This window comes from Triplophysa dalaica, chromosome 17, assembly GCF_015846415.1.
Source record: "Triplophysa dalaica isolate WHDGS20190420 chromosome 17, ASM1584641v1, whole genome shotgun sequence".
Taxonomy (NCBI): domain Eukaryota; kingdom Metazoa; phylum Chordata; class Actinopteri; order Cypriniformes; family Nemacheilidae; genus Triplophysa; species Triplophysa dalaica.
This window is the reverse complement of record NC_079558.1, coordinates 12,998,113-13,009,837: the sequence shown is the minus strand read 5'-3', so window position 1 is coordinate 13,009,837 and position 11,725 is coordinate 12,998,113. Positions and strand designations below refer to the sequence as shown.

The 11,725-nt window shown below is 39.0% G+C and overlaps 1 protein-coding gene across 1 annotated transcript; it reads left to right on the top strand.

Annotated features, from left to right (window-relative positions):
- The first annotated feature begins 4,881 nt into the window (after positions 1–4,881).
- Positions 4,882–7,241, top strand: lrrc18b (leucine rich repeat containing 18b). The gene is given in 3 exon segments (XM_056770877.1): positions 4,882–5,023; positions 6,406–7,086; positions 7,089–7,241. Coding segments are annotated over 2 exon segments (756 nt in total). The 5' UTR covers positions 4,882–5,023; positions 6,406–6,410; the 3' UTR covers positions 7,169–7,241.
- The last annotated feature ends 4,484 nt before the right edge of the window (positions 7,242–11,725 follow it).

Genomic DNA, 11,725 nt, shown 5'->3' with positions numbered 1-11,725 from the left:
CGACTATAGGGAGCCAATGTAGCTTAATGAATAGAGGAGAGACGTGTGCTCTCTTCGGTTCATTAAAGATAACTCTTGCATAGATAACTCTTGCATCGCTAGATAACTCTAGCATTCTGGATCATCTGTTGGGGTTTGGTTGTGCAAGCTGAAAGTCCACCCAGTAGCGCATTGCAGTGGTGCAGTCTGGAAAGGACAAGAGCCTGTACTAGGACTTGCGTAGCATGCACTGTGATAGGAAGGGTCTAATTTCCTAATATTGTAGAGGATGAATCTACAGGACCGGGCGGTGCTTGCAACTTGATCTGTGAAGTTAAGCTGGTCATCAATCACCACTCCCAGGTTTCTTGCCTTTCTGGAGGATGTGATGGTTGATGAGCCCAGTTGAATGGACAGGTTGTGGTGTTTCTTTGTGTCGGCCAGGAAAACAAGAAGTTCTGTTTTTGTAAGGTTCAGCTGCAGGTGATGGCCATTCATCCAGAGCGAGATGTCGGCTAGGCAAGCTGAGATGCGTGCAGATACATTAGAATCGTCACGCCGAAAAGACAGGTAGAGTTGTGTATCATCTGCATAGCAGTGATAGGAAAAGCCATGTTTCCGAATGATAGAGCCTAGGGATGTCATGTATACAGAGAATAGCAACAGACCAAGCACTGAGCCCTGAGGCACACCAGTGTCGAATGTTGGGACTCAGATACCTCACCTCTCCAGAATACTCTAAATGATCTACATGAGAGGTAAGACCTTAACCATTGTAGCTCCATTTCGGAGACACCCATAGCCTTTAGGGTGGACAGGAGGATGTGATGGTTAACGGTGTCAAAGGTGGCAGATAGATCCAGTAGGATGAGGAAAGATGAGTTAGAGGAAGTTCTTTCCAGTCTGAGGGCTTCAATTACAGAGAGCACCGCAGGCTCAGTGGAATGACCGCTCTTGAAACCAGACTGGTTGCTTTCCAGGAGGTTGTTCTGGGTGAGAAAGGATGAGAGCTGGTTAAATACGACACGATCGGTGGCGCAGATAATTGATTGCTAATGGTGGTCGTTTTCTTATTTTATTTATTTATTAAAGCTGCAAGGGACTCATTTGTAGATGTCTGTCTACGCATTCCCTTAAACCTGTAATACATCTGAAACACTTTGTTGTGGGGGGCCTAAATTACCATCAGTTTCATGTTTAAATCTTTTTGCTACATAATGATCTGAACCCTGACAACGTTTTGTGTGGACATTTTCACAATTTCGTTAAAAAGAAACAAAAATCACTGCTGTGTGCAAACTAATAGAAACACTTTTTTTGTTTTCAAAACAAAGTCAATACCCAAATAAAACACAACATGATCAATAAAAACAAAAATAAAAGTATCTTCATCTAGCCATGTTGATAATTTCCGTAAATAATACAACTCTTTGAGCCTGATTGTCGAGAATGTCTTTTGCAGCTTTCCGTATCATTCGTTGTCTCGCGATGCTTTCTCTGAGGTCGACAGAATTTTATGAAATCGTCGATGGCGAGACGTTTGAAGTTCTCGAACAATCTTCGATCCCTCCGGCATTCCTCTCTTTCGATCCTCAATTCTGCGGTTATCTGATCCAAGCGACCGCACATCGCCGAGCACCCCGTTTCCTCATCGTTCCTTAAGACATCTGCATGGGATGATGTTAGGTTCGTACCAGACTCAGACCTAAACACTTCCTGCTAAGCAGGTAGCTCTGATGGGTCTGGTTCAGCCTGGGTAAAATCGGCCGCTTCCCACGCTTAAACTAAATTGTCGTCCCAAACAAGACACGTCTAGATACTGTCTTGTTTGCTAGGTGTGAGGCACCCTTATAGTGTTTCGGCCAGAGGCATCCGTATGTACTTGGGCAAATGTCACATTTGAAGTTGTTCTTATCGTTGAAGGTGACACACCAGGATTCGCCGTATTTCGGGGGTTTCCAACCAAGTTCGGTATATTAGCTAATAGATCAAATAAAGAACCTATTAAGTACAATAAACATATATTTTAAAACAGTTTAACTTTTTATTGTTGGTTTTAAACAAATATGTAAACAAACAGTTATCACAACACTTTACCTAGTGGATTGTTACCAGCTCCAAGCACACGATCCGAATTTTCTCTGTATTGTATTTCATCCGAAACTAAAGATAATGGTAAAAGAGTATAACAATTTATTACAATATTTAAAAAAAATTACTACTACCGCAAGCACGCACGAACACACGCACACACACAGGCCTATGTACCTACGGCTCTTCTAAAACATCCGGGGTTTTGCTGGGTTGTGTTGTTAAAGCGTTGTGTCAAACCTATTGATAAAATTTAAGCATATATTCAGTATATCATTTCACTAAATGCTATGACCCGCATAAATATATTATGTTTAAATATACATACTGCCTGCTCTATTTAGATCATTCATTTCTTCTAAAAGCCAGGAATATCTGGGGTCGTTCAAAGCACCTATTTCATTACACACAACCTGTTTAAACAAGGCAACAATACAATGACTACATATACTTTTGTTTTGTAATTGTTTTAAAGAGTAAACGAAAATCCCATACTGTTAATGAAGCTTGAATGAAGCTTTTCAAACACCAAACATTTTCTCAAACACCAAAGAGCAGAATGTGAGTTTTCCACAATGGTGGAACGAATGAACTAACTTTTTCAACCCTTATAAAGACTTAAAAAAAAGAGTTGGCGGCTCGTTAACATATTCAAAAATCACGCCCGCCGCTATTGTGGCCATCTACACACACACAAACAGGATGCTACCTATTTGGAGAGAACACGTTAATCGTTCTTGAATTTAAAATGTGTTAAACATTTTGTATTTTAACCTAATTTTAGAAGTAAAACTATGTGATACCACTATCTTGAGATATCTTCTTCCATTCCATTCCATTTTCTACCGCTTATCCGAATTACCTCGGGTCACGGGAGCCTGCGCCTATCTCAGGAGTCATCGGGCATCAAGGCAGGATACACCCTGGATGGAGTGCCAACCCATCGCAGGGCACACACACTCACTCATTCACTCATTCACTCACTCACGCACGCACTCACACCCTACGGACAATTTTTCCAGAGATGCCAATCAACCTACCATGCATGTCTTTGGACCAGGGGAGGAAACCGGAGTACCCGGCGGAAACCCCCGACGCTTGGGGAGAACATGCAGACTCCACACACAAGTCGGAAGCGGGAATCGAACCCCCAACCCTGGAGGTGTGAGGCGGACGTGCTAACCACTAAGCCACCGTGCCCCCCTGAGATATCTTCTTAAACTAGAATATTTATTATGATCCAATCAAAGCAGTGGGCGTTTACTTATAAAGTCTTCAATGAGGCACGCCCATTAAAACTGATTGTTTGTAGAACTGGCCTCTAAACCAGTGTAGAAAATAGTCTATTACTTCTTGATTTTGATGTTTTTGAATGTAAAATTCACGTGAACTTCATAACTAGACCTCACACAACAGTATAAAACAATAAATAAGGCCATATCATGAGACCTTTTGGTATGAAACAGTGTTATAAAGTGTTACCATGAAGCTACTTAATTGGTCTTTTTTAAATAACTGAATACTTATCCAAACATTTTGGGATTGACAACAACAAAGTCATACAATATAAATATTATTAATGTTACTTTACTTTCTAAACTGACTAAATACAGACACAGTACTCGAAGTTTACAGTTTATAGGCTAGTTGTGAAGAAACAATCAATCATTTTTGCACATTTAGTTAAACTGATGCTTAAAACAAATCAAATATGGCACATGGTAATAACCTCAACTCTCACTGGTCCTTGTGTCTTGAATTATCATGACATTTGTATTTGTATTTGTAATGACATTTAAAGTTATCGATGTGCGGCCATAATTGATTTAAGCTTTATTATGTGGTGTTTTTTTCCAGTTTTTTCAAATGTTTATATCAATCTATGACAAAAGATAGTGGTAATTGTAGTTTGTTGTTGTTTTGACGTATGGTGGTATGACTTTCTTCCGCACAGGCAAAAGAAGATATTTTAAATAATGTTGGTAACCGAACTATGATGGTACTCATTCACTTCTATTGTGTGGACACAAAACCAAAACACTGTTGTTCAGTTCCAATATTCTTTAAAATATTTTGTTACGTGTAGAAGAAAAAAAGTCATATAGGTTTGAAATGACAAGAGGGTGAGTAACTGATAACAAATTTAATTTGGGGTGAAAAATCTTTTTAATATATCTTGTGACCCTGGATCACAATACCAGTCTTAAGTAGCACGGGATTATTATTATTAACGCCCAAAAATACATTGTATAGGTCAAAATTAAAGATTTTTCTTTTATGTCAAAAATCATTAGGATATTAAGTAAAGATCATATTCCATTAAGATATTTTGTAAATTTCATACCGTAAATATATCAAAACCTTATTTTTTGGAGTGGATGGCCTGCATCAGCGCCTCTGCTTGACAACTTTAAAGGCGATTTCTAAATGTTTACATTTTTTTGCACCCTCAGATTCCAGAGTTATAAACGTCTGTATCTCCACATATATCAATAGAAAGCTTAATTATTTTGCTTTCAAGTGTTGTAAAAATCTAAATTTCGAAAAATTCACCCAAAAGACTGGTTTTGTTGTCCAGGGTCATAGTCATACATCAAATAAAAACAAACCACTGTAAACTGAGCTCCTCGCACAACAAAGTAATAAAACAACCAGGCAGAACCGTGCCTTTCTGTTGCCTGGAGACAGAAAACAAAGCTGTACCCTCGTCTGTAAAACCATCTCATAAAAGTAGCAACAAACAGTGCTCTCTACTCAGAGGAAATTCATGTTTACTCTGCTGGTTTTTACTCACAGGGTTTCTGATATAAGCCTGTGCGTTATTTAGCTACATGGAAGGACTCCTAACAAAAGACATCCTGTCATGATGAGAACACAGTAGTCTCTGACACTTTTAAATGGGACTGTCTTTGGCTCTGAACTGGACTGAGAGATAGAGACCCAATCACAGCAGGTAAGAAAAGACATTTCCAAAAGTCAAACATTACTGATTTAATATTGTTTTATTGTATTGGGAAACCCTGCATTGTTATATACACTTAAAAAGATTTGCTGCATCCTATAGATGAGAGACACAAGCAAAATGTTTTTACCAGGTGGTATTGATGAGTTTTGACGCATGTTTAGTCCAGCTAATTAAGCTTATTAACTATGTTAATCATTTCAAATGACAAGTATAAGGCTTCACATGTTTTTTAAAAACAAAATGTACTGATTCCTACTGCAACAATAAACTTTTTTTTTTTTTTAAGAGACATCGATCATTACTTCTTAAATATTGCACGCTATTTTTATACGCAGTACTTGCTATAGATTGCATAGGGCGATTGAACTGGATGCTTTTTGTAAATATGTTGTTTTGAATTCTGCTTTAATATTCCGTTCCCTTTCTGTCGGTTTCTCGACACAACGTCTCGTTCCCTCCATCAGGGAACTGAGGTTACATACGTAACCAAGACGTTCCCTTTCTGTCGGTCTCTCGACGTTGTGTCGAGAGCGACAGATGGGGTTCGCCCATCTGTCGTTCTCGACACAACGTCTCGTTCCCTCCATCAGGGAACTGAGGTTACATACGTAACCAAGACGTTTTTATGCTAAACATCGTGGCTAGACCTGCAGCAAACTAGCACAAATTATCATAAGCCGGCTTGAACCAGTATAGACATTCATGCTTGCACTTTTATGTATATACAGTAGGGGTGTAAAGGTATGCGTATTTCCAAAATTAAGTTATCATTCCTATGCCCTACTCCCTTCGAAGGGCAGAGCCCTTGTAGTTTAGACATTGGAGTGAGCAGTACATTTGCGTGCCATTATATAGACGTTAGGAATGCACTTGGTAAAGTAAGCCACATCATTTCCTTGTTATCTTCAGGTGGAATGTTCCTGCGTGACAACCAAGTATTGTGACTGTTTGCAAATAAACATACATTTTATATTTTAAAATGTTTTGAAAATATGCTATATAATATATAAACATATATATATATAAAATACTTTTCAAATCTTAAATGTATTGTTTATTTAAAAAACTGGTTTTAAAACAACGATATCTGCTGACGGACAAAATGCTGCATTGTCACAGGAACATGCCAGGTTAAGATAATGAGGAAATTACGTTGCTTCCTTTGTAAAGTGCTTTCCAGATTTCTACATAATGCATGCAAATGCATTGTTCACTCCAAAGTCTACTCCGAGGGCTCTGCCCTTCGAATGAGTGGGGCATGGGAATGATGACTATATTTGGAACGTTGCCTGTCACGGTTCGGTACGAATACAAGTACAGTTACACCCCTTATATACAGTATTGTTATATAATGTCAATCTTGTCCATAGACGCAATGGTTAAGGGGAAGAAGAAATCAAATGAACCGTCAGGTAAAAAAATCACTCTCAAAATGGCCAAAAATGCACTGAAGGTAACCATGGATGGAAAACGTCGTCTTGACCTCAGCAACATGGAGATTGCCACCTTTCCAAAGTGTATCCTGAAACTTTGCGACGTGGATGAACTGGATCTTAGTCGCAACCAGCTCAAGAAGATCCCAGAAACCATTGACCAGTTTGTGAAACTTCGCTGGCTGGACCTGCACAGCAATCACCTTGAGCAGATACCTGCTTCTATAGGCCGTTTGCATAATCTCTACAGTCTCAATCTGTGCAACAACCATCTGACCACCCCTGGCCTACCCCACGAGCTGGGGCTTCTGAGGAACCTACGCATCCTCAACCTGGGAATGAACCGCATAGAGACCCTATCTCCCTCCATGGCTGCTCTCGAAGAACTTCAAGAACTGGGACTCTTCAACAACCTCCTAACACATTTGCCAAAGTTCCTCCAAAACCTTTCAAAGTTGCAAAAGGTGAACATCAGATCCAACCCCATTCCTACAGATGACCTAGAAGTGGACCACATCCAGAGAGTCGAGTGTCTTTATCTAGTGAGAGAAGAGTGTCTGTGTGCTGACTGCTTAAAAATGTCTAAGAAGGAAACAGAGAGGTTAGAGTGTTTAATAAGTGCAGCTTCAATAAGTCCATCTTTGCAGGTCTCCTTACGCCAAATTCTGTAATACAAGACATCCAGCCAGTGTGGAGGTGAATGACGGACATCAAAGTGCTTTTCCATTGAACACTGCAATACTATTACCATCAGAACTGATTGTCATATTGAATTCACATTAAACAGACAAAAAATCTGATTGAGTCCAAATATGTGTTCAATCATATGGCAAGCTATTTTGTCATTTAATCCTTTATGTTTACTACTTATTTTTAGTTACTAGTAACTATTCCATTAGATACTAGTAATTATTCATTGGATACTAGTGCCTAAAAAATTTATACTAGTGCTTACTTATTAGAAACTAGTACTTAGTAAATAGATACTAGTACTAAATCATTAAACACTATATTTATTAGTTAGATGCTAGTTCTTTTTAATAGATACTAGTACTTATTTTCAATGTACTATTATTTTATTATACTAATTCAGAGAAATAAGAACTAGAACTTATTTTTTAGTTACTAGTAACTTTTTAGATCACAGATATCCTGAGCTTAATAGGCACTGGTAGGTTTGTAATGTAAGTGTATGCTCAGTATGCAAATACCATGATGAATATTAATGAAGCACTGTAATACATCAGGAAATCAGAAAGTAAAATACAAATTAAAATTTATATATATATATTTAACTCAACGGGAGGAAATGTGGGAATTATGTTAAACTGAAACAATGAATGTGGTGTGAAATTGTGTGAAATATACGATGAAGGTTGCAGCAGTTTGTCTTTCAACTACACATGCAAAATCCGGGATGGGACTGAGTTGGAAATGGAGACACCGAGTGATACGCGTCATAATCTGAAGACCACGCCCACGCCCACACAACAGTCTCTTTGCATTGCGAGAAGCTGACGCCTCCTTGTCATTTATGATTTATAACAAAACAAAAAAACAATGTCTAAAAGCTGATATGTGACAATGTGTATAGCAAACAAGCTAAAAATAAAACAAGAAATACGTTTTTATAAACTGTCGACCCCAAAAAACGAGCGTTTTAGGACATAAAAGTGGATTAAAAAGAGATGACAGACCCTCCAATCATCACCCAGACGCTCGGAGTCCGGGCCAGCCCACCCCTCCATTCATCCCAGAGACGCTGAGCGTCAGTGGGCGGGTCATAATCGCAGCATTATCCAATGACCGTCTTGTTTCTAAACGCTGAAAAAAACTGTTTTAAGCAGCCCCATTGAAGTCAATGGACGCTGGGCTTCAACAGAGAACACTGTACGCTACAGGAATGAATGAGAAGGAAATCGAGTCAGCCGAGCTAAGTAGCTGATTCTGAACGAAATTGTTTTCGTTCGAGATGAACGTGTTTAACGCATTTTTAGTCAATAAAATGTTAACATAATAGTACATATATTTGACCATTCATTTTTTGACAATTATAGGGGAAGCTGAGCTTCCCTTGCAGTCTTAAAGAAATCGCGTCTGCTGGCTTAAAACATCCATTGTACAGATCAGACTAGCCTGACTTATAACTGTAATGCTGCGTTCAGACCAAACGCGAATGAAACGTTACGCGCGAGTGATTAACATGTTATGTATGGCAAGCCGATGGTGTAAGAATTACGCTAAAGATTACATGCGTTTGTATCCCAACACCGTATTTGATTGCGTTTAAACTGTAATGGCGCCGCAAAATACGGTGTTGCGATTCCAAACGCTGTTTTCAGGTGCCCGAAAAGCACCTCCTTTTGCGCCGCTGGCTTGCCATATGACGCCGTAAAAAAACGTTTTGGTTGCACAGAGTGCGCATTATTTACGCTGTTTTGCCTGTCGTATAATGAGCCCCTCCCGCTGGTTTCCACAGCCAGTAAAAATGAACTTTTCTCTCTTTAAATCCAGACCAGACCAATTTACCATTGATCATGCCTTTGAAAATACAGGATTTTATGTGGGCAGTTTTACATTTACTGTACCTCTGCTTACATTGAACATATCATAGCTTGCTTTCTAAATGAAGGACTTTTTCTTTTCGGAAATCTAAAGTTACACAGAGTGGTCAGCAATCATAGCATTCCGATCCCATTGAATGTATCCATGCTTATTACACATAGTGCCCAGTTAATTGCTTACGTGAAAAGCAAAAAAGTAATAGGTCGGAATATTTTATTGGCTAATTTCCAACGCCAGAAATCATTCCTGGTAGACTATAATGATTAAGGTGAGCCAGAGTTAAACGTAAACATTTTTTTTCAACATTCCCTTTAAGGGGTGCTTATGAGGTTGTCATTGTCTCTTTCTCTCAGCAGGTATTGGTCTGGCTTTTGTGGAAACTAACTTGGTATTAGAACCTATTTTATTATTGCATTTTATTATTGCTCTTGTATGACATATCGCCTTATTGCTCCCTGAAATCGCTTTGCATAAATGCGTCTGTTATATCACCTAACGTATGCTTACATTGTAACTTGATGTGGTTAGTGGAGTGGTTAGATTCGATGGTTCACAATCATGTATTTCATCATTTGCCGGTTCGAGTCCCTCTCTGACCACAGAATTATTTTTACATCGTTATGGGTCTTATTATGTATCGCAGGGTAGTTTATTTCTTTCTATTTAAGCATTTAATGCATGGTCAATATATAAAGAAAGTCAGGAATAGGTACGGTTGTTGTGGATATAGCATGTTATAAATAAAATGATGAGTAATATATCAATGCAAATGCCACACCTTATAATGCAGCGCTTTTGTGTTGTGTTCGTTATTGCACAAATACTGTGGCTGCATAAATTGGCTTAATTTTGTTTCTTTTTGACCTCCCTGTCTTCCATTGTCCTTTAAGGCGCTGTATAAGTTTGCAATGCAGGCTAAACAATTCGCTTTTATTTATTTTCATTTGACAATGTATATTTTACTTAAGATGGCTAGGTGTTTTTATTCTTTTTTTTCATAAAGGAAACACTTCGTTGTAATTACACCTGTTGTTCCCCATTAAATAAATAATAACAATAGCCTATATATTTTCATTTAAAACTGCTGCCTTTGTCATCAAAAAACATTATAAAATAATAACCCAAATGTGCGCTCAGTATATCGCAACAGGTGCTGGACAGTGTGGATCCGATTGGATGCCAGATCGTGAGACACCTGTTGCACACCTGATTGCATCGCTGCCGCCGGCTACGTATATACTAAGACTCATCAAGCAACCTTGGTAAGTTAGGATTGCACTTCATACCCGGTGAGTTATGGCTTCTATTCCTATTGTTGTTACTTGCACCTCATGTCATATGTTTAGTTTAGCCTTCTCTGTCAGCGGCGAGGGTTTTACATGTGATAAATGCAGGGAAGTAGTTAGGCTGACGGAGAAGATTTTAGAATTAGAGTCTCGCATCCAATCTTTATTTGAGGATAGTAAGAGTGTAAGAACCGTAGAAAACACTTCGGATGCGAGCAATGTTAGCGCACACAGCTCGGTTCCGGTTGAAAATCCCCTGCAGCTGGGAAACTTTGTGACGGTGAGACGGCATAGTCGCAGGACAAAACATCACTCAACCGTTCCGATTAAAGTCTCGAACAGGTTTGCCCCGCTCAGTGACGCACCGACTGAGAAACCTGCTGAAAGTGCCCTAGTGATCGGTGATTCTATTGTCCGGAACGTTAACATAGAGACACCAGCCACCATAGTCAAATGTTTACCGGGAGCCAGAGCGCCTGACATCAAGTCAAATTTAAATGTGCTGGCTAAGGCTAATCGTAAATACAGTAAGATTGTTATTCATGTCGGCACAAATGACGTTAGACTCCGTCAATCGGAGATCACTAAAGATAATATTAAAGAGGTGTGTGAGCTCGCAAAAACGATGTCAGACACTGTAATATTCTCTGGCCCCCTTACTGCTTACCGTGGTGATGAGATTTATAGCAGATTATCATCATTAAATGGCTGGCTGTCTGAGTGGTGCCTGCAGAATAATATAGATTTTATAAATAACTGGAAGAGTTTTGAGGGCAGACCTGACCTGTTGAAACGAGATGGTCTCCATCCCTCCTGGGATGGGGTTTCCCTCCTCTCTAGAAATTTGGCACACAGTCTTAATAATGCTAAAGTCTGACTGCCTAGGGCCCAGGTCAGGAAGGAGACAGAATGGCTTAACCAACTGTCTGCTTGCCGTCTCGCGTTACAGAATACACAAAATATACAACATGTAATAATCCCTTCTTACAAACAACATAAAATAGAGACTGTGTCTGTCCCCCGGATTAGCAAACATAAGATATTGCGTAAACCTCTTGAAAGTAATTTAATAAACGTTAAACAAATCAAACATGAACAAAATACAGATAATCAGCTGTTACGACTCGGATTGCTTAATATTAGATCTCTCTCAAATAAAGCACTTTTTGTTAACGATTTGATAACCGATCATAAAATAGACATGCTTTGTTTGACAGAAACATGGCTAAAGCCAGATGATTTTATTACTCTAAATGAATCCGTTCCCCATGATTATTACTATAAACACGAGCCTCGTCTAAAAGGTAGAGGGGGAGGTGTCGCTGCACTTTACAAGAATTCTTTTATTACCTCTCAGAAGTCTAATTTTAAATACAATTCTTTTGAAGTCATGGTACTTCACGTAT